The sequence below is a fragment of the Ranitomeya imitator genome, chromosome 2 (genome assembly GCF_032444005.1).
Source record: "Ranitomeya imitator isolate aRanImi1 chromosome 2, aRanImi1.pri, whole genome shotgun sequence".
In the NCBI taxonomy this organism is placed as follows: Eukaryota; Metazoa; Chordata; class Amphibia; order Anura; family Dendrobatidae; genus Ranitomeya; species Ranitomeya imitator.
In genome coordinates this window covers 309834815-309861544 of record NC_091283.1, presented here as the reverse complement: position 1 = coordinate 309861544, position 26730 = coordinate 309834815, and the positions used below count along the sequence as shown (strand labels likewise).

The following is a 26730-nucleotide window of genomic DNA, read 5'->3' as shown; positions in this document are numbered from 1 at the left end:
AAGACGCACCGGACCATAAGACGCACCCCAAATTTACAGAAGGAAAATAGGGAAAAAAATGTGTCAAATGGTGGTCCATCATACAGACCGAATTCAGCTTACCGTGGGAAATCGGTAGCGCTGGTGGAGGGTAGTCACAGGGGGTGTTCGGTGGTCCAGCAGTGATATGACTCCTATCGCAGACTGATGCGGTAGGTTCTGTGGTTCTCTACTGGTGTGATTCCTACAGCAAATGAATTGCCAAAGCAGTGAGTAACATAGCCAGTGATTGGTTGCATGGAGGAGATGTCTTACTCAGTAACTCAGCTTATGTTCCAGTCCATACAAGACTAGAGAATACAACATCTACACGTTCTGTCTTCTGAAATGTTTCCCTTGTTATCTCCAGTAATTTTATTATTATTCATATTCTTTATAATGATTCATCGTCTCATCGTCTTCCTATTCAGGTCCCTACAATATCCGATCCTTTCAGTAGACATCTTCTATATTAAGAGAATTTTTCCTAACTACCCATCAAGAATGGATATTAAGAGGGACAAGATGGCAGAGAGGATATTAGACCTCACCCTAGAGATCCTCTTCCGTCTTACTGGAGAGGTGAGAGATTTTCATAGCGTCACATTACATAATTCTTATTTATGGCAATAAAACTGTTGAACAGAACTCAAGAGGTGAGGAATCTGGAAATGTCTGTAGAGAGATTTATTAATGTGTCTCTCCATTACCAGGATTACATAGTAGTGAAGACCTCTAGTGAACGCTGTCAGGCCCCTGTTTCTGAGGGATACGGAAGACCCCTGAGCCCAATCATGGGGCCTCCACCTCACCAACTGATACATGAGGACATCAGTGACCAAAAGATCCTAGAACTTACCTACAAGATGATTGAGCTGTTGACTGGAGAGGTGACACTGCTGGGAATGCTGGGACATTATACAGTAAAACTATGAAGGGATCGGGGGGTGACTGTATCATTGTATGTGTCAGGTTCCTATAAGGTGTCAGGATGTCGCTGTCTATTTCTCCATGGAGGAGTGGGAGTATTTAGAATTACACAATAATCTGTATGAGGACATAATGATGGAGGTTCCCCAGCCCCTTACATCACCAGGTAATAGGATTAAATACACACAGCCTATAATCATCTGTATGTAAGGAATGAATTCAGTCCCTGTGTGTGTTTCCTCCAGATCTATCCAGTAAGAGGACAACACCAGAGAGATGTCCCCGTCCTCTTCTTCTACAGGACTGTAAACAAGAAGATCCCAATGTTCCTCAGGATCATCAGGTAGATGGAGAGAAGGTGTCCTGAGATCTCTCCTATGATGTGTAGACGGTGGTGAAGGTCTTGTACTCAGTCTTGTTTTATCCACCAGTATTACATGTTTCATACTGGTTTCATGAGAACGGTGGAGATGGCAGGATTAGAGCTGATTATAGATGTGACTTTCTCCAACTGTCTGTGACTTTTACAATATTTCAGGGTGAAGAGCTGACCCATATTAATACTACAGAGACATATGTGAGGGGTGATGAGCGGTGTAAAGAGGAGACTCCTACATATGAATACCCAGGTGAGTAGTGACCACTAACTACAGAGAAGTCACAGATTCTTCTCAGTCACCGGCTGTGGCTGCTTTATCAGTGGTGTAGTTCGGACGTTTTATCATGTGATCCCCATTTTGCGGGTAGAGCATAACATTCTCCTCCATCCGAAAATGTTTAAATGGCTTTGTGAAATTGTGAAAACTCTTTTGTATAGCGCTTACAACCTGCAAGTGTAAGGCGGCCAGGGTGGTAGTCGTGGCAACGAACTGTAGTGTTTCCACACCCTGGCGCCCCACAGATGAAATACAAAATTCTTTCTGGTGTGTGTGTGTGTGTTTGTGTGTGTGATGTGTGCAGCAGAGTACTCATTTCAGTTCCCTCGGTTTCTTTCACTCCAGCTTCAGGATTCCAGGTTCCATAAAACACTGCAGCGTCACAGTCCTTTTCAAACAGTTCGACTTTACTGATAACATGGGCACCCATCACTTTTGCAGCACATTTCACACAAAGCATCATATCTTGCACTTTCCCTGCAGACTCCATTTCCTCTATAACCGCTCCTTCTTCTCTCCCGGCAATCCATGCAATTTCTGTGGACAATCTGCGCCCCTTCCGTACTACCTGCATCACCAGCTCCCTGTCAGCCCCTTGTCCGATTCCATCTTGCAAAGGTGCCAGGAGTTCCATCTTACTGACTCCAGCCCCAGTCGTAGACCCCAGAACCGCCCTGAGGATGATCCTATTGAGCTAATGCCCGACTGTTCTATTCTCCAGCCTGGGGCCCCTTATTGCCATCCGCATCTTTACCCCCAAGACCTGTAGCTGTCTCATACACTGCATGCACCCTGCCCTTGGCAAGGCTGCCCGGGTGTCTGTCTCTAATCAGGAAGTATCCTGATTATACTTTTTTGCTCCTTGCTGTACCTCCCCTTTAGTTAACCCCTGTGCTGCCTATCTCCTGCTCTATTCTATGATATCATCTATCACTACTGTGCCCCCATCTATTCTAGCCCCACTACACTTCTAGCCTATCCTGTATCCTATTCTAGCCCCAATCCTATAAACACTACCCATTGAGTATATTTACATATAAATATATATACAGTACAGACCAAAAGTTTGGACACACCTTCTCATTTAAAGATTTTTCTGTATTTTCATGACTATGAAAATTGTAAATTCACACTGAAGGCATCAAAACTATGAATTAACACATGTGGAATTATATACTTAACAAAAACAAAGTGAAACAACTGAAAATATCTTATATTCTAGGTTCTTCAAAGTAGCCACCTTTTGCTTTGATGACTGCTTTGAACACTCTTGGCATTCTCTTGATGAGCTTCAAGCGGTAGTCACCGGAAATGGTCTTCCAACAATCTTGAAGGAGTTCCCAGAGATGCTTAGCACTTGTTGGCCCTTTTGCCTTCACTCTGCGGTTCAGCTCACCCCAAACCATCTTGATTGGGTTCAGGTCTGGTGATTGTGGAGGCCAGGTCATCTGGCGTAGCACCCCATCACTCTCCTTCTTGGTCAAATAGTCTTTACACAGCCTGGAGGTGTGTTTGGGGTCATTGTCCTGTTGAAAAATAAATGATGGTCCAACTAAATGCAAACCGGATGGAATAGCATGCCTGCAGGAGATGTGTTGGCATGACTCGAGTCCTGGTTTCATAGATTCACTCCATGTCATAAATTACATTATGTTTTCAATCATAAGAAATTCAGATTACTGCACAATCTCTCCTGAAATGGGGGCGCTAATACTTTCTCTACTCTTCTGGTCAGGACTCAGTAGCTCCAATGGTCCACCATAAACGAGTGCAACTCCAGTTTAGTGTTGGAGTTCTTCCCTCGTACATACTTTTTTGGGGGAGATGTAACTGGAGCGCCCCCAGACACAGGGCCACAGGTTACTTGGTACCGGTCCTTTCTGTCTCAGTTCTGGGGTTGTCACGGTGGCTGGACCCGGTCCGTGACCCTGCTAAGGGGCGTCCAATAAAGAGTGATGGGGCGTAGTGCGAGGAATAACGAGGACACAGGGTTCAGTTTCTTTACCTTTTACTGAAGGTTTCAGGATCCTCAATCCAGGGCACTTTCAACAGGGCTGTCTGAGACCGGCCGGTCCGAAGGCACATCCAGAGTTCCCTTTGCAGGCGGAAATCAGTGTCTACCCACTAGCGCCTGTGTGTTGTAGTGCTTCCCTGCTGAGCATTCAGGATAGTCCTCACAACTTCTGTTCTCGGTCATTCTGGATCTTTCTCTTCTCCGTCCCCCAGGTATGTTATGGCTAGGACGCACCTTTATGACAGGTAGGCCTGGAGTTATTCTGGAACCCTAGTGTCGCCCCTCTCCCACGATTGCTTCCTATGTCCTTCTTAGGTGTCGTATGGTAGACAGCCAACCTGTAATTAACTGTCCTGCTGCTGTTTGAAGTAATGCGTGGAGACTGTTACTTCTTCTGTGCTCCGGCCACCGACTATGCGCCTCAGTAAGATGTTGCCGTTCTCGGGGCACGACTCCTACTGGATCTCCTTTATGCTGATCTCGTTTCTCACTGTTCCACAATATCCTTCCTTTCTTGTCTCTTTCTTAGATTACCCGCCGCAAGGTTGTGCAGGCGTGGTTCCGTAACAATCTGTCCTTTCACTAGGTACCTGCCAGATTTCCCAGTTCTGACAGGTCCTCCCTGGAGCTCTCCCAGGTCTCGTTCTCCCTAACTTCCTGTCCGACCCCTAGTTTTACCAATGTGAGAAGTGGCCCAGTAAATAAGCCTTTTGCTCCCCCTAGTGGCCGGAGTGTGAAGTGTAGTGTGTGCTTGTTGATACCTGGTCAGTAGAACTCCTTTAGTGCCATCAGACGTACCATCACTCCCCTTAGTGGCAGAGCGACGTTACTGCAACGACCAGATCTCTGGGGCGCTGCATAACATATTTTTTGTTCTATGTTTTTTTTTTACATGTTCATTCTGGTTGATACTTTGATTGTGGTAGGATCAGCCTGCCTCAGTTAGGTGAGTTTGTAAGTTTGGAACTCCCTGGTATCTTTTTTTTTTTTTAAAGTCTCCATTACCTCTTCCAAATGTGCGAGATCTAAATTGAAGATGCCCCAGCTCTGCAGTATTATAAAAAGTTCTCTTTAAATGTCTAATATTTTTTTCTTGAATCTCATCTGATAGAAAATATTGGCCTTATGATAGTTTAGATTGCCAAGAGCCACCGAGCACCATACTCTAATTACTCCAGAGAGTTGATACCACTACTCATATTTTACTGATGAAGACTGTTGAGTTTGAACATTTTGAAAGATGTTATTGTCCATAGTCACAGTTTTTGACTACAGTAGTTACTGCCCAACATACTCCCATTTTTCACATCTGACATGTCGCTTTTTGTGGTGATAAGTTTAGAATTCTTCACAAAGGATAATAGGAAACAAATGGACCTTACAAATTATTTTCCAACCTCTCTTGAATCCAACAATACCCTGTATACGGTTGTACACTACTGTCTGGGCACATGGCAGGGTTAAGAAGGGAAGGAGCACCATTTAGCTATTTGAATGCATATCTTGTTGGAATAGATTCCAGACACAATGTATTGGTTACCTGGCAGCTCAAAATGTGGCTACCACAATCAGGCTTGGCACTATCTACTCAGCTTTGAAGATCCTAAGGATTGCCTTGCTCAACATTCTTTACATGGATCTGTTCTTACACAAAGATCCCTAGGCTTGGGCCATGGTGTTACCTGCTGTTCTGTGGAGTGAGGTGGGATGACGAATAGTCAAGTAGTTGGGTCAGATCCACGAGGGCAGAGAAAATACAAAATCATAAGAAGCAAGATTAAGGGGTCACAGCAGCTTAGCACAGAGAGGACTGAACCAGAGGAGAACAAGGCTGTATCTGGCATCTTCCTTCAATTTGCTTTGAGCTTTAGTAGGGTGGGGTGCTTTCCAATTGGTGAAAGCAGGAAGCAGATTACTCCAGATGGACAGCGCACACACACCCATAATGCCTGACTGGATGGTACTTGTCACGGGGCTACCGCAACAGAGAGGTTCCAGAGAACCGCAGCGCTCTGGGCCTCGTTCACACACAGTGAACAGAAGCTCTTCACCTGTGTTCTGACCTTTGGGCCAGCAGTGCAGGAGTTAACCTTATTGCTGAGAGCTGGGTCTCTCTCAGCTGAAGTGGATTTTGTGATCTGTTCCTCTATATAGACCCAGTCCTGACTTCAAGCTATTGTCAGTGATCAGTTCAACTGCCTGGCTTGGAGGTTGAAGGAGCGTAGTGTTGGTGTTGGAGGTTTATTTAGAGATTGGTGTCTGCTGTTTTGGTTGCATGTTCCTCTGTGGTTGTGTGAGCATTTGGTGAGTTTGAGACTTTTAGTTACCTTGTCTGTGTACCCTGTAATTTGTTGTATTATTACACTGGTGCAGTCCACCTCCTTTGGGGGAGATAGGGCCACTGATAGGGCCTGCACAGGAGACAGGGATACGCTGGCGGCTCGGGCCTCTTAACCATCATAGGTACCCCCGAGATAAGGGAAAGCCAGGGCCCCATTAAAGTGGTAGGGACAGGTGCGGGTCCCAGTATGCCGTCCTGCCCCTTTATCGCCGCTTACAGCGTGACGGTACTACAGTTCACAGCAACCCTAATCTAAGTGGCTGAACAGAGCCTGCACAATCCAGAGCTTCTGGTTCCGATATCTCCTCCATCCCCAGTGCTGCCTGCAGAATGAATGAGGCCATGCCTGGTGACAGAAGTAGAGGTGGCAGATGTGGATCCCAGGCGAGATGGTACACGCCATTTTCACAAGCCTTAATATGACAAAATGCAGGAAATCAGAGCAGTTTAAAACCTCATAAAGTGACTCCATTTTGGAAATGATTGAGTCACCCCCAGGGCAGTGGGGTACTCTGTATCGGGTCCGGTCTCGAGGGGGAATGTCACGGTGGCTGCGATCCGGTCCATGGCCCTGGGCCTCAACGTTAATGGGGAACGGTCTTTTAAAGGAAAAGTGTATAAAGTCTGTTGTGATGCCACCTTTGGAGTTCGGTCAATAGTGGGACCGACGCTGCATTAAAGGTGTCCTCTGGGGGATGTGTTGGCAGCACTGATGTTACTCTTCCCACAGGTGAAGCAGGGTCCTAAGATGTAAGGCGTGGATGTTATGTGCCGGTGAATAAAGATAGGACATAAGTTGTAAGTCTTTATTTGGTTTACTGCAGTTGGCTGGCCACAGTCCAGGGCACCAGACACGAGTGGTGGTATGGTCCGGCCAGCTCAGAGGCAATGGAGGGTCCCCTTCTCCAGGTGAGGTCCATGAGCCTTTCCTCTAGCGCCTCTTAAAGATGAAGTTCCTGCTGCCTGAAATTTCCTACAGGGTCCTCCACTTTCCCCCTGTCCTGGGACAGGTACCTGCACAATGGGCAGTTCGAGCTGTTTTACAGGGACTCTATCATGCTCCGGGCTCCTTAGGTGCTGCTGCACCTCAGGCGAGGTGTGGGCCAATTACATACAGTTCCTGGCCTTCCGGTTCTACTCTGTGTCCTAGAGTTCCACAAAAGCCTCGGGCTCCCGGTACCTGGTTCCTGCGCTATGGCTCTGAGGGTGCCCGGTCACAGTTCCCCTCTGAGCCCTGTTCATAACCTTTGCTCCTTTCCTCTTCAGGTACTCCACATCAACCCTCCAGTTTCTTTCTACTTTCCCAGAGGCTGCAGCTTTTTCGTGGCTGTCAGATCTCTCTGCGTCTCTCCTAGACGTCCGTCCACTTCATTGTTCCTCTCCAACTAACCTAACTCCTCCTCCAGGTCAGGATACGTATAGCTGGGGAACGCTCCCCTGGATTCAGAATGTGTTGCATGTGGGTGCCTTACCTGGTGAAGAGAACTCCCTTGCCTCTGATCATGTCATTACCTTCCCCGAAGGAAAAGCAACATCACTGTAGCAACCGGTTACCTGGGGTGCTACATTAACCTTCAGTGAATTAATCTATAGTAGTGACTATTTTGACTCCACAGCCACTTTCCAAAAATTAGCGCGCAGTGGATGTTGGAGAGTGAAAACTGTGAATATACCATTTTATTACTCACCACATAGTGCCCAGATTGTGCTCCAAGAGACACACACCGTAAATTAAGTGGGTTCTTCTCACAATAATAATGACAACTACATGGGTCCTAATTTTGATTTGGGCACACTGAAAGGCTCAGAAGCGATGGGAAGATTTGACTTTGTGAAAATGGATAGAGATGGATTGGTTTATAAAAGTCATATTGCTATTTGAACATTTCCATTGAAGAAGAACTCTCCACCTCTCGTGGCAGCCTGTTCCACTCATTGATCACCCTCACTGTCAAAAGGTTTTTTCGAATATCCAATCTGTGTCTCCTCCACTTCATAGTTACATAGTTACATAGTTATTAAGGTTGAAGGAAGACTATATGTCCATCTAGTTCAACCCATAGCCTAACCTAACATGCCCTAACATGTTGATCCAGAGGAAGGCAAAAAAAACCCATGTGCAAAGAGTAAGCTCCACATTGGGGAAAAAAATTCCTTCCCGACTCCACATACGGCAATCAGACTAGTTCCCTGGATCAACGCCCTATCAAGGAATCTAGTGTATATACCCTGTAACATTATACTTTTCCAGAAAGGTATCCAGTCCCCTCTTAAATTTAAGTAATGAATCACTCATTACAACATCACACGGCAGAGAGTTCCATAGTCTCACTGCTCTTACAGTAAAGAATCCGCGTCTGTTATTATGCTTAAACCTTTTTTCCTCCAACCGCAGAGGATGCCCCCTTGTCCCTGTTTCAGGTCTATGATTAAAAAGATCATCAGAAAGGTTTTTGTACTGTCCCCTCATATATTTATACATTAAAATAAGATCACCCCTTAGTCTTCGTTTTTCCAAACTAAATAGCCCCAAGTGTAATAACCTATCTTGGTATTGCAGACCCCCCAGTCCTCTAATAACCTTGGACGCTCTTCTCTGCACCCGCTCCAGTTCAGCTATGTCTTTCTTATACACCGGAGACCAGAACTGTGCACAGTATTCTAAGTGTGGTCGAACTAGTGACTTGTATAAAGGTAAAATTATATTCTCCTCATGAGCATCTATGCCTCTTTTAATGCATCCCATTATTTTATTTGCCTTTGTAGCAGCTGCCTGACACTGGCCACTGAATTTAAGTTTGTCATCCACCCATACACCCAGGTCTTTTTCATTGACGGTTTTGCCCAGAGTTTTAGAATTAAGCACATAATTATACATCTTATTACTTCTACCCAAGTGCATGACCTTACATTTATCCCCATTAAAGCTCATTTGCCATTTATCAGCCCAAGCTTCTAGTTTACATAAATCATCCTGTAATATAAAATTGTCCTCCTCTGTATTGATTACCCTGCAGAGTTTAGTGTCATCTGCAAATATTGAAATTCTACTCTGAATGCCCCCTACAAGGTCATTAATAAATATGTTAAAAAGACGAGGGCCCAATACTGACCCCTGTGGTACCCCACTGCTAACCGCTACCCAGTCCGAGTGTGCTCCATTAATAACCACCCTTTGTTTCCTATCCCTGAGCCAGCTCTCAACCCACTTGCACATATTTTCCCCTATCCCCATTATTCTCATTTTATGTATCAACCTTTTGTGTGGCACCGTATCAAAAGCTTTTGAAAAGTCCATATACACTACATCCACTGGGTTCCCTTGGTCCAATCCGGAACTTACCTCTTCATAGAAACTGATCAAATTAGTCTGACATGAACGGTCCCTAGTAAACCCGTGCTGATACTGGGTCATGAGGTTATTCCTCTTCAGATACTTCAGTTTCATCCCATTGCTTCTAGTCTTTCCTTGTGCAAATGAGAATAAATCAATAAAGCTATTTTTACATACCGCATATACTCGAGCATAAGCCGACCCGAGTATAAGGCGAGTCACCTAATTTTACCTAAAAAAAGTGGGAAACTTATTGACTCGAGTATAAGCCTGGTATGCATTGTCTCCTCATCCCTATCCTTGTATGCTTGGCTCCTCATTCCTATCCTTGTATGCATGGCTCCTCATCCATATCCTTGTATGCAAGGCTCCTCATCCCTATCCTTGTATGCAAGGCTCCTTATCCCTATCCTGGTATGATTGGCCCCAGTCCTATCCTTGTATGCATGGCTCCATTCCTATCCTTGTATGCAAGGCTCCTTATCCCTATCCTGGTATGATTGGCCCCCATCCCTATGCTTGTATGCATGGCCGGATCGCTATCCTTGTATGCATAGTCCCATCCCTATCCTTGTATGCACGGCCCCATCCCTATCCTTGTATGCACGGCCCCATCTCTATCCTTGTATGCACGGCCCCATTCCTATCCTTGTATGCACGGCCCCATCCCTATCCTTGTATGCACGGCCTCATCCCCATCCTTATATGCACGGCCCCATCCCTATCCTTGTATGATTGGCCTCCATCAAAAAACATTAAAAAATAAACCATTACACTTACCTTCCTTCTCTCCCCCGCAGCGTCTTGTCTCGATGCCAACAGCTGCTTTACGTTTGTAAGCATTGCATGGCAGGGACGTCATGCGCTGCTCACAAGCAGAGCACGACTTCCGGAATACTCACCGCTCCCAACGCCGGGACTGTGTGTGTGGGGCAGTGAGTATTCAGTAGCGCACACAGCGTCAACCGCCAGGCGGTCATGTGTGCCACTACTTAAGAGAAATTAATTTTCAGAATAAATATTCATCTCTGTTAAGTAGCGGCACACGTGACCTTCCGGCAGCTGCAGGACCAGCTGCTGCAGCTGACACTGCACGAGCTTTTACAGAGAAATGAATATTAATTTATTTTTAGCAGCGGGCACCGCAGTTAGCTGCAGCAGCCGGGTCCTACCTCTGTGACCCGCTGCTCTGCCGCTGCCTCTCCCCCTCCATGTTCTGGACACCTCACTCGAGTATAAGGTGAGGGGGGTGATTTCAGCACAAAAAATGTGCTGAAAACCTCTACTTATACTCGAGTATATACATCAACTTACCATTTTTACAGACAGTTTTAGGAGAAATGTTCAAAAATATAAAGTTCTAGGAAATTTTATTGAAAAATAATTGGTTTTATTCTTGACAGATGACTGTACCTGGAGATCAGAGGGACAGCTGACATCTTCAATTTTAAAATCAGATGATCTTGAGATCTCACAGGATATAATTGAAGTGAATGCCATTAGTGTATCTGGAGTATCATCCCTTCACAGGAAAGATCTGCAATCTGATTCACTACCGGCTACTGAGGAAAATCAAAGACCCAAAAGAGGCATTAAAAACAAACTGCTCCTAAAGCAAGGAAGTCTTTTTCATGTTCAGAATGTGGGAAATGTTTTAACTGGAAACATCATCTTGATCGACACCAAAGAATCCACACAGGAGAAAAGCCTTTTTCCTGTTCAGAATGTGGGAAATATTTTAATAAGAAAAGGCATCTTGATTACCACCATAGATCTCACACAGGGGAGAAGCCTTTTTCATGTTTAGAATGTGGAAAATGTTTTATGAAGAAATCAACTCTTATGGAACATCAGAGACGCCACGCAGGGGAGAAGCCTTTTTTCTGTTCAGAATGTGGAAAATGTTTTGTGACAAAATCACATCTTGTTAGACACCAGAAACTCCACACAGGGGAGAAGCCTTTTTTCTGTTCAGAATGTGGAAAATGTTTTGTGACGAAATCACATCTTGTTAGACACCAGAAACTCCACACAGGGGAGAAGCCTTTTTTCTGTTCAGAATGTGGAAAATGTTATGTGACAAAATCGGATCTTGTTAAACACCAGAGACTCCACACAGGGGAGAAGCTTTTTTCATGTTCAGAATGTGGAAAACGTTTTGTGAAGAAATCAGATCTTGTTAGACACCAGCGAACCCACACAGGAGAGAAGCCTTTTTCATGTTCAAAATGTGGGAAATGTTTTATCCAGAAAACGCATCTTTATAACCACCAGAGACTCCACACAGGAGAGAAGCCTTTTTCATGTTCAAAATGTGAGAAATGTTTTGTCCGGAAATCGGATTTTGATAAACACCAGAGAACCCACACAGGGGAGAAGCCTTTTTTTGTTCAGAATGTGGAAAATGTTTTTTGACAAAATCAGATCTTGTTAGACACCAGAGACTCCTCACAGGGGAGAAGCCTTTTTCATGTTCAGAATGTGGAAAATATTTTGTAGCCCTGCTCTATGTAACAGAAGCAATCAGACAAGTGCAGCTTCTAGTCTCCCATGGGGACTATTGAAGCAAGTAGATACCGTATATACTCTAGTATAAGCCGAGATTTTCAGCCCATTTTTGGGGGGCTGAAAGTCCCCCTCTCGGCTTATACTCGAGTCATACCCAGGGGTCGGCAGGGGAGGGGGAGCGGGGGCTATCTAATTATACTCCCCTACTCCTGGCGCGGTCCCTGCACGTCCCTGCTTCTTCCAGCGCTGCATATTCTTCCTGTACTGAGCGGTCACATGGTACCGCTCATTACAGTAATGAATATGCGGCTCCACCTCCCATAGGGGTGGAGCCGCATATTCATTACTGTAATGAGCGGAAACGGTGACCGCTCAGTACAGGAGAGAAGCAGGGACTGCAACGCGCCAGGAGCAGGTAAGAATACGGGAAGGGGGAGCAGCACTGCGCGATATTTACCTCTCCTCGTTCCGGTGCGGCTCCGTCATCAGCGTCCTCTGGCTGTGATGCTCAGGTCAGAGGGTGCGATGACGTTGTCAGTGCGCGCCCTCTGCTGAACGTCGGTGCTGAGGACGGAGTCGCACCGAACGAGGAGCAGGTGAAAGTGCCGGGGTCCTTAGCGACGGAGAGGTGAGTATGTGATTTTTTTTTTTTTTTATGGCAGCCACAGCATATGGGGCAAGTGACTGTATGGAGCATCTGTATGGGGCCATAAGGATTGTGCAGCACTATAAGGGGCAGTGACTGTATGGAGCATCTTATGGGGCCATAACGATTGTGCAGCACTATATTGGTGCAAGTGACTGTATGGATCATCTTATGGGGCCATAACGTTTGTGCAGCATTATATTGGGCAAATGTGTCTATGGAGCATCTTATGGGGCCCTTATTACCCTTTATGCTGGATTATATGGGGCTTATTTTAATATGGAGCATTTAATGGGGCCCATCAAACTGTATGGAGCATTATAAGGGGCTCCTGATTCAATATGGATATTCAAAAACATAACCTACTGATGTTTCAATTAATTTTACTTTTATTGGTATCTATTTTTACTTTTGACATTTACCGGTAGCTGCTGCATTTTCCACCCTAGGCTTATACTTGAGTTATTAAATTTTCCCAGTTTTTTGTGGCAAAATTAGGGGGGTCGGCTTAAACTCGAGTATATACGGTAGTTAACAAAAATGTTTTTAAAAATATTAAATAAAAAAATATAAAAGTTCATATCACCCCCCTCTCGCGCCATTCAAAAAAACAAAAAAAACAAACAAATATACACATATTTGGGATCACCGCATTCAGAATCGCCTGCTCTATCAATATATAAAAAGAATTTATCCAATCAGTAAACGGTGTAGCGAGAAAAAAATTGAAATGCTGCAACATTGCAACAAAATGCCAAAATGCAATCAAAAGATCGTATCTACACCAAAATGGTAACAATAAAAACGTCAGACCGGTGTGCAAGCAATAAGCTCTCATCCAGCCCCAGGTACCGAAAATGGAGACGCTATGGGTCTCGGAAAATGGCAACTTTTTTTTTTTACAAACTTTGGAATTTTTTTTCACCACTTAAATAAAAAAGTTTAGTGTCTGTGAGCTTGTAATGACCTGGAGAATCATAATGTCAGGTCAGTTTTAGCATTTAGTGAACATGGTAAAATAATAAATAAATAAAAAACTGTTGTGGAATTGCACTTTTCTTGCAATTTCACCGCATTTGGATTTTTTTCCCATTTTCCCTTGCATGGTATGGTAAAATCAATGGTGCCTTTCAAAAGTACAACTTGTCCTGCAAAAAACAAGCCCTCACATGGCCATATTGACGGAAAAATATAAAAGCTATGGCTGTGTGGATAAGGGGAGAAAAAAATGGAAACTCAAAAACAGAAATAACCCTGGTTCTTAAGGGGTTAAATAGACCAATCATGAGGAATAAGAAGGGGTTGTCCTAGTAGTGGACAACCCTTTTAAACATCTAAAATCCCACACAGATAGCAGTCATTATTAGCGATGAGCGAGCACAAAAATATTTGAGTCAACAGGTTGCATGCTCAGCAGACGTTTCCAGGAAGACTGAGGGGGCAGGAAAATCGCTGAAATGGATGAAAACGGCGCTAAATTGGAATGAGAACAGCATAGGGAAGATGGCTGGATGCATCTCTGACTCTCAGGTCGCTTTTGGGATCAATGTTGTCGGAGTAGTACGCCACTTTTAAGGAGTGACAACAAAACATCCAAAACCGAAAATAAAATGTACAGGGGGATTGGCCCCTACACACATCCGTCATTAACGGACAGGTGACGTCCCCGTTCAGTCACCCCCCCCCTTCCCGCTCACCACGCTACTCCTACAGCGGCGCCATCGGCTGAGGCTAACCGCTATGAACACCAGCATTTTCACGGGGTGTTGCAGCTTTGGGAGGACGCTCCCGCATCTGATACAAGTGGACATTTGGCAGGAAACTACCACGCAAGTCCGACCACCCTTTACAGGACCACACGTGCACCTTTAAGTGCCTCTCAGCGCAGCAATCTAACTTTTACTGTTCATTTATTTCTCGATTTTAAGGCAGTTTTACACACCACACCTGTCGGATTGCCTGCTGCTTTGGCTTCAGGCACATTGTGACTAGCGCCATTGTGATTTGCTGGTTCAGCATTTGCATTATGAAAATAAAATGTGTTTTACAAGTGAAAACATTTGTTCTTGTATATAAGGCAATTTAAAAAAGAGAAAAAATAAGCTTCCTTCACCCTGTAGTTTGTGTTTACACGTAGCCTCTTTGCTGCATTTTTCCATTTTCTCATTGCTTTCAATGGTGAAAAAAACATTCATTGTAAATGTAATTTTAATATTTTAATACCTTATCTGGACATGTGGTGTGTGACATAGTGAGACACATCCTGTTTACTTTTTAAAGGGACTCTGAAAATCCAAAATCATATGCGGACAATGCAAGAACTTCCAAAAATTAGTAGGAAGAGGGACTCTGATACACCCTGTATTAGACATAAAGGAGGGTCTCATAAACATTCTTTTAAAATTGTTAGATAGTGGGACTTCTAGACTCATAAAGTTTATGCACTAAGTGCAAGGTCTAGCAAAAATTTAAATGAGGGTGAGATGACACAGCATTTTATTTTAGTTAACCAGATGTCTATTTTCAGTAAGCCAGGAGGAATAGACTGTTATCTATATGACGACTTTTGAATTTATGCAATTGTTCTTCAGTTGGTCAAAAACCATACACTGTTGTCATGAGTCTTAAATGTTGATTTTTGATCATTTTAAATGGCTAATGTTTGCCTCTTACATCAGCTCCTACAACTTATTGTCTGCTTTCTGTGCAAGACACTGATGCAGGGTCATTGAACAATGGATGTTTGCTTAATTTATTGAATGACCATTGTGTGGGTCTTGTGGCTTGTTGACTTACAAAACAAGGAATAAGAACTATGCAAATAGATTAGTCAAACTATACAAGATAACCTCATCAAGTCTTCCTCTTGACCTCTGGATGCTGGCTTGAAAGACAACAATTGTGAGCTATATACTTGGGATATGCCTCTAAAGGTACCTTCACATTAAGCGACGCTGCAGCGATACCGACAACGATCCGGATCGCTGCAGCGTCGCTGTTTGGTCGCTGGAGAGCTGTCACACAGACAGCTCTCCAGCGACCAACGATGTCGGTAACCAGGGTAAACATCGGGTAACTAAGCGCAGGGCCGCGCTTAGTAACCCGATGTTTACCCTGGTTACCATCCTAAAAGTAAAAAAAAACAAACAGTACATACTTACCTACAGCCGTCTGTCCTCCAGCGCTGGGCTCTGCACTCCTCCTGTACTGTCTGTGTGAGCACAGCGGCCGGAAAGCAGAGCGGTGACGTCACCGCTCTGCTTTCCGGCTGACCGACGCTCACAGACAGTACAGGAGGAGAGCAGAGCACAGCGCCGGGGACAGACAGCGTTAGGTAAGTATGTACTGTTTGTTTTTTTTTACTTTTAGGATGGTAACCAGGGTAAACATCGGGTTACTAAGCGCGGCCCTGCGCTTAGTTACCCGATGTTTACCCTGGTTACCAGTGAAGACATCGCTGGATCGGTGTCACACACGCCGATCCAGCGATGTCAGCAGGAGTCCAGCGACGAAATAAAGTTCTGGACTTTATTCAGCGACCAACGATCTCCCAGCAGGGGCCTGATCGTTGGTCGCTGTCACACATAACGATTTCATTAACGATATCGTTGCTACGTCACAAAAAGCAACGATATCGTTAACAATATCGTTATGTGTGAAGGTACCTTAACAATATGCATTCTGACAGCCAAGAAATCCAAAGAACCAGAGACTCTTTACATAAGCACAGCTAGGAACACTTTACAGGATAGACAAAGAAACTGTATATTACAGTATTTGTACCTGCGCTTAGCCTAATAGGATACTATAGTACACATACACGGTGGGTAATTACCTTGTAGGTGGAGAGAAAGTAGTAAGTCGGTCTGGGGCGTGTATGACGAGACTGGGATTGCTGGTGTGCAGGGACTAGAGTGGGAGAGCAGTAACGATATCAAAATAAATAGATGGATAAAATCACAGATAGTGGGCCACTGAGAATAGAATAAAACACAAGCGAGAAAATGTGAGCTATACGGGACTAATAAGTACCTTTATAGCAAGTCACTCATATAGAGCTAAAAAACAATAAAAGGGGGGGGTGGCTAGTGAACTAACACCCCGGACAGTGCACAACCTGACATAGATAGTATGTGTGTATATGTAACTCCAGTTGGTGCTTCAGGTATATAACAAGTGGAGATCCAGTAACATAGTAACATAGTAACATAGTAACATAGTTAGTAAGGCCGAAAAAAGACATTTGTCCATCCAGTTCAGCCTATATTCCATCATAATAAATACCCAGATCTACGTCCTTCTACAGAACCTAATAATTGTATGATACAATATTGTTCTGCTCCAGGAAGACATCCAGGCCTCTCTTGAACCCCTCGACTGAGTTCGCCATCACCACCTCCTCAGGCAAGCAATTCCAGATTCTCACTGCCCTAACAGTAAAGAATCCTCTTCTATGTTGGTGGAAAAACCTTCTCTCCTCCAGACGCAAAGAATGCCCCCTTGTGCCCGTCACCTTCCTTGGTGTAAACAGATCCTCAGCGAGATATTTGTATTGTCCCCTTATATACTTATACATGGTTATTAGATCGCCCCTCAGTCGTCTTTTTTCTAGACTAAATAATCCTAATTTCGCTAATCTATCTGGGTATTGTAGTTCTCCCATCCCCTTTATTAATTTTGTTGCCCTCCTTTGTACTCTCTCTAGTTCCATTATATCCTTCCTGAGCACCGGTGCCCAAAACTGGACACAGTACTCCATGTGCGGTCTAACTAGGGATTTGTACAGAGGCAGTATAATGCTCTCATCATGTGTATCCAGACCTCTTTTAATGCACCCCATGATCCTGTTTGCCTTGGCAGCTGCTGCCTGGCACTGGCTGCTCCAGGTAAGTTTATCATTAACTAGGATCCCCAAGTTCAGTACCTGTCATATGAATAACCACAGGGAGGAAGTAGGTAAAATTGCACTTAAGGAGTCCATAACTTGTTAGTGATGGTAGCAAATAGAAGCGTTGTACTTAGCTCGATTAGGCGTTCTCTTTGAGAAGTCCTCAGGCAGCTAATGCAGGCGCCGTCCCGGCCGGTGACGGGCGCTCGCGCGGCCTGTGTAGAGTCCTGTACGATGCTGTGCAGGACCTGCGGTGATGTTCGGGTCACGTGCTCGGGAGTCACGTGGTGCCCTTGGTGATGCTACGGTGCGCTGTGGGAGCCAAAACCAACGCGTTTCGGAAAATCTTCGGTTTCCTTCATCAGGGTAGGCTCCCCCTGCGCGTGCTGGCTATTTATAGCGATGGTCTCCTCTCCCATAGGTTCAATTGAAAGCAAAGAGATCCACCTCATTATTCAGGCCCCTTGGCTTTAATGTATCCAGTTCAAAGATGTGCCATCCATCTCACAAGCGCCGCTAGTATATATACTATTGTATCTTAAACTTTACAGGATAGATCCACGATCTGGCAGCTATCACAGGATGCCAGCCAGGCCCCAGCTGAAAGAATATACATCTGCTTCATTGACCATCACTGAACCCATGAATACATTTGAGGTAGTCAGGATTTGGACTCACCGGAGGCCCATGGATACATTTGTGAAAGCCAGGAATGGGACTCACCAGTCACCTGGCTCCATGGAGATGTTCGGAGAAGCCAGGTTGTGACCTTCCTGGCACCTGGCCTTGTACTTCAATGGACTGTCAGCTTCCTATTCTTGACGTTACGGGAGATGTCGAGGTAGTTGGCCCTGGAAGCTCTGAAGTCACAGCTGCTCTTATCCCAGCGAGTCAGTGGGTGAGACTGTAATTTGCACCATCTTGGGTATTTTGCTGGTACTGTTCTATGTGTTATTTAGAAGTATAAAATGAAAATAGTGGCGCAAGTGTTAAGGTTTTATTTGCAGTGAATAAGACAATTACCGGAAAACTAAATAAGTATTATGAATATTCGCACTGATACGCCTTGGCAAAAATTGAAAATTGACTGGTGAACAGTGTGAGCTAGCTTTGGGCCTTGTACCTGTTGATAAAGGGGGGAAGGGAACAGGATTAAAATACTGTAGACCTTGTGCCTATTCACACTAGTTTAATTGAAAAGTTGTGCATATAAATGCTGGTAGGTACTGTTAGATAAAAGGGCTGTATTCATTAACCCCTATTTCCACAAGAAAAAGTTATGCAATTCTACACAACTAGATGGTGGCCCGATTCTAACGCATTGGGTATTCTAGAATATGCATATCCACGTAGTATATTGCCCAGCCACGTAGTATGTTGCCCAGCCACGTAGTATATTGCCCAGCCACGTAGTATATTGCCCAGTCACGTAGTATATTGCCCAGCTACGTAGTATATTGCCCAGCTAAGTAGTATATTGCCCAGCTACGTAGTATACTGCACAGCGACGTAGTATACAGCACAGCGCCACGTAGTATACTGCCAATTCATGTAGTATATTGGCCAGTCGAGTATGTAACAGGTTAAAAAATAAAAAAGAAACATATACTCACCTTCCGAGAGCCCCTTGTTGTCCTGTCGCCTGTGTGCGGTGCACGCAGCAGCTTCATGTTGTGAATTCTGCTCTTGGGTTCCCTCCAGTGGTTGTAGGTGGGAATGCAGTTGTCTCTGAGTCACAGACTTGGCCAGGTGTATCGGATGATTACAATTCTGACTGGGATATTTAAGTGGGCAGGATCCTTTAGCCCTTGCCAGTAGTCAATGTTCCTTGTGAAGTGTTGGATCACTTTCTGGCTTCTCCTGCTCGCTGCCTATTTCAGCAAAGATAAGTGTTTTGGTTTTTGTTTCTGTGTGTGTTGACCTACTCTTTTTCTTCCACTGTAGTGACCTTTTTGGACCTGCAGGTTATGGCCAGAGATGGCTCTCTCCATACTAAATTATTTCGGAAACCAACTGCAACCAACTGTCTCCTGGATTACAGGAGCTTTCATCCTATGCACACCAGGAATGGGGTTCCTGTTGGACAGTTCCTGAGAACTAGAAGAAATTGTACTTCGGACGAAGATTTCCATCAAGAGGCTCTCAGTTTGACAAATCGCTTCCGACAAAGGCATTACCCACGGAGGAGTATTTCTGTAGCCTTCCAGCGGGCCAATTCACATACTCAGGAGTCACTATTGGTGCCTCAGAATAAGGTACGGGACAATAAGCCCAGATTTGTTACCAATTTTAACAACAATTGGTCACAAATTAGATCCATTCTTCAGAGGCATTGGGGTATTCTTACCACTGATTTGTCCACTTCTAGGGTGGTGGGTGACCAACCGCAACTTACGGCTAGAAGAGCGCCTAATTTTAGAGACCTCTTGACAAGTAGCCATTACCAACGACAAACTATCAGGCTCAATCGGGGTATTCACCTCCGTGGGTCGTTTGCTTGTGGGAATTGTAACATTTGTCCACATATGTGTCCCACTAGGGATCATTTTGTTAACCCCACCAATCAGAGTAGACATAGGTTGTGTACTTACATTAATTGTAGAACGACCTTTGTCATCTATGCCCTTATCTGCCCTTGCCAACGTGTCTACGTTGGCCAGACTTCTCAGGAGCTACGGCGCAGAATACAAAAACACTTCTCTACCATTAATTTGGCACCAAAACATGGGTCACAAGGGCCCGAAAAAACGACCTTAACCCCTTAATGACAGCCAATACGCCTTTTAACTGACCTGAGATATAAGAGAATATCATCCCCATACAGGTGATAATCCCGCAGCTGTCGGCTGTGCACTATAGCTGACAACTTGCTGTATCAGCAACGATCAGTGTTTGCTCCATCCAAATTTGTTTAACCCCTTAGATGCTGCTGTAAATTGTGACTACATCATTATATATGGTTAACAGAGTGTGGGGGCTTCCTCTTTATCCCAATTGGTGCCCTCAGATTATGACTGTGTGGTCCTGATATTTGCCGTGGAAATTCATGACCAAATAGCGGCCTTAGCGTCTGCTGGCTGTTGTAATCTGTTCAGACGTTAGAGGCATTTAGGTGGTAAAAGTACACATTTTCATTTCTATCATGCCACTTTGCATTAATTCCTGTAAAGCACCTAAAGGGTTAATAAACTACCTGACAGCAGTTTTCGATATGTCAGGGGGTGCTGTTTTTAAAATGGTATCACGTTTGGGGGTTTTCCAATATATGAGACCCCTAAAGACACTTCAAACATGGATAAGTCCATAAAAAAATAAATTTAGTAAATTTCCTTGAAAAAAATGAAAAATTACTGCTACATTTTTAAACCTCCTAAAATGCTAACAAAATAAAATAACATTTTACAAATGGCGCTGATGTAAAGCAGGCATGTGAGAAATGTTATTTATTAATGGTTTGCTGTGGTATGACCATCTGGATTAAAGGGATAATCATTCAAATTTCGAAAATTGCTAATTTTTTTACATTTTTTTCAAATTTTTGATATTTTTTATAAATAAACACAAAACATATTGATCTAAATTTACCATTATCATAAAGTATAATGTGTCACGAAAAAACAATCTCAAAATCACTGGGATTTGTTGAAGCGTTGCAGAGTTATTACCACGTAAAGTGACACTGGTCAGATTTCAAAAATTTGGCTCCGTCACTAAGGGGTTAAAGTCCATATAGTACAAATGTAAACAAACTTTATTAACAATTAAAACAACATACTAGGACAATCCAGGAACAAGTAAGAAAGGGTACAGCCCGGTGAACATAAACGCTGCACCGACCTAAGATGTTCCACAGGCGCGCGGAACCGGGATGGAGCCATACAGATATACAAGCTGCTTATAATGTTATAAATCCGAGCCAAATGTCAAATGACAGTAAATATATAAAAGCACCATCTATAAACAGGGACAGGGGTACATAATATAAATGGAATTAAACCATCAGAGCCCTGTATATAGTAAACAGGTGGCGCTAACACATGTAAAAAGACAAAGGCTCTGGACAGAAAGTTACCTTTAAATGGAGCGCAGTATGCAGACTCCTCCCGGGACCGAGCGCCCAGTATGGCTCCATCCCAGTTTTGCGCACCTGTGGAACATCTTAGGTCGGTGCAGCGTTTATGTTCACCGGGCTGTACCCTTTCTTACTTGTTCCTGGATTGTCCTAGTATGTTGTTTTAATTGTTAATAAAGTTTGTTTACATTTGTACTATATGGACTTTAAGGTCGTTTTTTCGGGCCCTTGTGACCCATGTTTTGGTATATTTCGTTAGCGACTAGTCCGTCTATACAGTCCCCTTCTTTTGATCAGCTATAGATAGTTTATATTATGCTGAACCTTGTTGTGCTTCTGTTTAATTACATTAATTTGGCACGCAGCGACTCCTTGAAGGGGAAAGTACTGACTCCGGTAGCTGTTATGACCTGGTGGTTAGGACAATAATGGACCTGATGATCAAGAGCACCCGGAAAGACCTGATAGCTACAAAACCACAGGACAAGCTCTGGGAAGTGGAAACTCTGCTGACCACAATCCCTAATCCTATCACACACACTAGAAATAGCCGTGGATTGCTCCTAACGCTCCCTATGCAACTCGTCACAGCCTCAGAACTAGCTAGCCCTAAGAAAGGAAAATAAAGCCTACCTTGCCTCAGAGAAATTCCCCAGAGGAAAAGGCAGCCCCCCACATATATTGACTGTGAGTTAAGATGAAATCACAAACACAGAGATGAAATAGATTTAGCAAAGAGAGGCCCGACTTACTGAACAGACAGAGGATGCCCCCTTAGAGATGCCCTTAATCTGGTAGACTGGGACAATATCCTCAGAAATGAGAATACAGATAATAAATGGGAAATGTTTAAGAACATCCTAAATAGGCAGTGTAAGCGGTTTGTATCTTGTGGGAATAAAAGGACTAGAAATAGGAAAAACCCAATGTGGCTAAACAAAGAAGTAAGACAGGCAATTAACAGTAAAAAGAAAGCATTTGCACTACTAAAGCAGGATGGCACCATTGAAGCTCTAAAAAACTATAGGGAGAAAAATACTTTATCTAAAAAACTAATTAAAGCTGCCAAAAAGGAAACAGAGAAGCACATTGCTAAGGAGAGTAAAACTAATCCCAAACTGTTCTTCAACTATATCAATAGTAAAAGAATAAAAACTGAAAATGTAGGCCCCTTAAAAAATAGTGAGGAAAGAATGGTTGTAGATGACGAGGAAAAAGCTAACATATTAAACACCTTCTTCTCCACGGTATTCACGATGGAAAATGAAATGCTAGGTGAAATCCCAAGAAACAATGAAAACCCTATATTAAGGGTCACCAATCTAACCCAAGAAGAGGTGCGAAACCGGCTAAATAAGATTAAAATAGATAAATCTCCGGGTCCGGATGGCATACACCCACGAGTACTAAGAGAACTAAGTAATGTAATAGATAAACCATTATTTCTTATTTTTAGTGACTCTATAGCGACAGGGTCTGTTCCGCAGGACTGGCGCATAGCAAATGTGGTGCCAATATTCAAAAAGGGCTCTAAAAGTGAACCTGGAAATTATAGGCCAGTAAGTCTAACCTCTATTGTTGGTAAAATATTTGAAGGGTTTCTGAGGGATGTTATTCTGGATTATCTCAATGAGAATAACTGTTTAACTCCATATCAGCATGGGTTTATGAGAAATCGCTCCTGTCAAACCAATCTAATCAGTTTTTATGAAGAGGTAAGCTATAGACTGGACCACGGTGAGTCATTGGACGTGGTATATTTCGATTTTTCCAAAGCGTTTGATACCGTGCCGCACAAGAGGTTGGTACACAAAATGAGAACGCTTGGTCTGGGGGAAAATGTGTGTAAATGGGTTAGTAACTGGCTTAGTGATAGAAAGCAGAGGGTGGTTATAAATGGTATAGTCTCTAACTGGGTCGCTGTGACCAGTGGGGTACCGCAGGGGTCAGTATTGGGACCTGTTCTCTTCAACATATTCATTAATGATCTGGTAGAAGGTTTACACAGTAAAATATCGATATTTGCAGATGATACAATACTATGTAAAGCAGTTAATACAAGAGAAGATAGTATTCTGCTACAGATGGATCTGGATAAGTTGGAAACTTGGGCTGAAAGGTGGCAGATGAGGTTTAACAATGATAAATGTAAGGTTATACACATGGGAAAAGGGAATCAATATCACCATTACACACTGAACGGGAAACCACTGGGTAAATCTGACAGGGAGAAGGACTTGGGGATCCTAGTTAATGATAAACTTACCTGGAGCAGCCAGTGCCAGGCAGCAGCTGCCAAGGCAAACAGGATCATGGGGTGCATTAAAAGAGGTCTGGATACACATGATGAGAGCATTATACTGCCTCTGTACAAATCCCTAGTTAGACCGCACATGGAGTACTGTGTCCAGTTTTGGGCACCGGTGCTCAGGAAGGATATAATGGAACTAGAGAGAGTACAAAGGAGGGCAACAAAATTAATAAAGGGGATGGGAGAACTACAATACCCAGATAGATTAGCGAAATTAGGATTATTTAGTCTAGAAAAAAGACGACTGAGGGGCGATCTAATAACCATGTATAAGTATATAAGGGGACAATACAAATATCTCGCTGAGGATCTGTTTATACCAAGGAAGGTGACGGGCACAAGGGGGCATTCTTTGCGTCTGGAGGAGAGAAGGTTTTTCCACCAACATAGAAGAGGATTCTTTACTGTTAGGGCAGTGAGAATCTGGAATTGCTTGCCTGAGGAGGTGGTGATGGCGAACTCAGTCGAGGGGTTCAAGAGAGGCCTGGATGTCTTCCTGGAGCAGAACAATATTGTATCATACAATTATTAGGTTCTGTAGAAGGACGTAGATCTGGGGATTTATTATGATGGAATATAGGCTGAACTGGATGGACAAATGTCTTTTTTCGGCCTTACTAACTATGTTACTATGTTACTAGGATAGGAAAGGTAACTTTGCGGTCAGCACAAAAACCTACAAAAAGCCTCACAGAGTGTGCAGGGAAAAAAAAACCTTCCGCACCGACTCACGGTGCGGAGGTGCCACACTGCGTCCCAGAGCTTCCAGCAAACAAGGCAATATTCACAATAGCAAGCTGGACAGAAAAAATAGCAAACAGGAAAATAGCAAAGAGGAACTTAGCTTCTGCTGGAGTAAACAGGTAACAGAACAATCCAGGCGTGAACTAGACCAATAGTACAACATTGACAGCTGGCATGGGGCAAAGATCTAAGTGGAGTTAAATAGAGCAGTCCACTAACGAATTAGCCTCGTCACCTGTGGAAGGAAACACCCACAGCCACCAGAGGAAGTCCATGGACAGAACCAGCCAAAGTACCATTCATGACCACAGGAGGGAGCTCGACAACAGAATTCACAACAGGTAGCATCCCATTTTTTGGCCCATCATGATGGCCAGATCTCGGGTACTAAAATCATTGGGCTGGATAAAGTACGGACATCTAATAGGGGCGGCGCATATAGACAGTTACTCCTGCGTATGGAGGCGAGATGAATTTTTAACCTTGGTTCCATTACTCCTGTAGGTTTAAACAAAGAGTTGTTATTTACGGGATTCCTCGGATAAACATCCCTCCATGTGTTGGTCTATTGCGGATGAATTTGGAAGAAGTTATGCCCTCTACGCCTGGGTTTATTATGGGAATTGCCTCTGTTCATCTTCCGTTTGGAATTTGGTGTGCTTACCATCGTCTTTTGGTCTGGATCATGGACTCTGCAGGCCTTTGGTCGATTTGGTTGGGTCAGCCTTCCATATACAAATGTCTCAAGGGACTTTCTTGGAACTTCATCTCATTTATGGTATCTGCTTGACTGTATTTTGGGCTTTATCAGGCACTTATTTATCTCTAGCTTTGGGTAGCATCCTTACCCCATTCATGTCATATGTTGGCTCAAGGGGTGCGACGGTAATATATAATATAATACACACAAAATAAGGGTTCCGGCTCATGGGGGGTGCTACTTTTTAGCACTGCGCATACTTGGCCATTATGGTCTTTTACTTCCCCTGTATCTTCTTATGGTCAGGATATGATATATCATATTAGTCTTTATACTTTTTTGACTAGTATGTTATTTTGTTAAGTACCAACTTTTCATATGTCATGTTGTCTATTTATCATTCTGTCTAATAAAGTTATACCATGGAGAATGTCTTACTACCTTTATTATATTATTATTATTTTTTCTGTGTGTGAGCCCCTTGCTTCAAATGTATGTATGAATGCCCCCGGGGGATGTCTGGCGTTGTGTGACTGGGTATAGATGTGTGTGGCTTTATTTTGGCACTATCACATACATTCTTGTTTGGGACTTCAGGCCCGTCCTCACAAGCCTGATCTAGTCCCGCCATCTATATGTTGTTGTACTTCTGGCCGGGCTCATTCCGTTATTTATTGCTACATTGGGGCGGCCTTTGCTTTCCCTCTTATTCCAGATATATGCAATGGGGCACTTATATGTACATTTCTGTGGCTGTTCAATGCATATATCGTGCCTTGCCACTTCAATACACTGGGGCTCCCCTTGTAACCCTTCTATATCCTGTTGGCTGTGCATCCCGGCTCCTGCTTAGTGCGCCCCGTACACAGCACTTACATGCTCTCTTTGAGACATTTCTGCCCCCTGTGTCGGTCTTACCGGTCCCTGCGCATGCGCCTGGTCCTTGTCCTTATTGGCTGCTATTGGCGCCTGCGCAGTATGCCGGTTCTTGGCTTTCCTCTTCTGCGCATGTATGCGCTACACGATCGTGACTCCACGGACCCATTGTTTGCAGGTAGTTGTCCGCCCTGTTCTTCCTGTCTGCTGTTCTTTCTGCGCACATTTGCGCTGGGCCATCACAGCAGGCGGACCTACTAATGCACTGTACCAACTTCCGGTTTGCGATCTATCATACACACCGGTACCATATTAGCAATCTGGCTTTTAGCATTTAAGGCTGAGGAACGGGTCAGCACACTTCTCCCCTGACGAAGCCTGGTGCGCCGGGCGATGCGCGTGGGCATCACGTCACCAGGTGGTATTTCTATGGGAGGTTTCTCCCGCTCATGTTCTGTGGCTCAGGGATACTATTTTGTATAGGTGACCTATTAGGGTATGTGTCCACGTGCAGTAAACGCTGCGTGTTTGACGCTGCATAGAGCCGCAGCGTCAGACACGCAGCGTCCAGATGTTACAGCATAGTGGAGGGGATTTAATGAAATCCCGTCTCCACTATGCGTGGTAACACGCACGCGGCGGCCCTGCGACTCCGGACATGCTGCGCGTCTTTTCAGATCGCAGCATGTCCG

At 44.1% G+C, this 26730-nt stretch overlaps 1 protein-coding gene across 3 annotated transcripts; it reads left to right on the top strand.

Moving 5' to 3' along the window:
- The first annotated feature begins 453 nt into the window (after nt 1–453).
- On the top strand, nt 454–25886 carry LOC138663389 (uncharacterized). Of its 3 annotated transcripts, none has more exons than XM_069749564.1 (6): nt 454–600; nt 732–908; nt 991–1114; nt 1194–1291; nt 1487–1577; nt 10697–11100. In XM_069749564.1, exons 1-6 carry the CDS (start codon nt 523–525, stop codon nt 11098–11100), a joined length of 972 nt encoding a protein of 323 aa, XP_069605665.1. In that variant the 5' UTR covers nt 454–522. The 3 variants fall into 3 exon arrangements, with proteins under 3 accessions (XP_069605665.1, XP_069605666.1, XP_069605664.1); XM_069749565.1 differs by lacking the exons at nt 454–600; nt 10697–11100 and adding exons at nt 19280–19590; nt 24967–25886 and having other exon boundaries at nt 608–908; XM_069749563.1 differs by lacking the exon at nt 454–600 and having other exon boundaries at nt 608–908.
- Nucleotides 25887–26730: the final 844 nt, after the last annotated feature.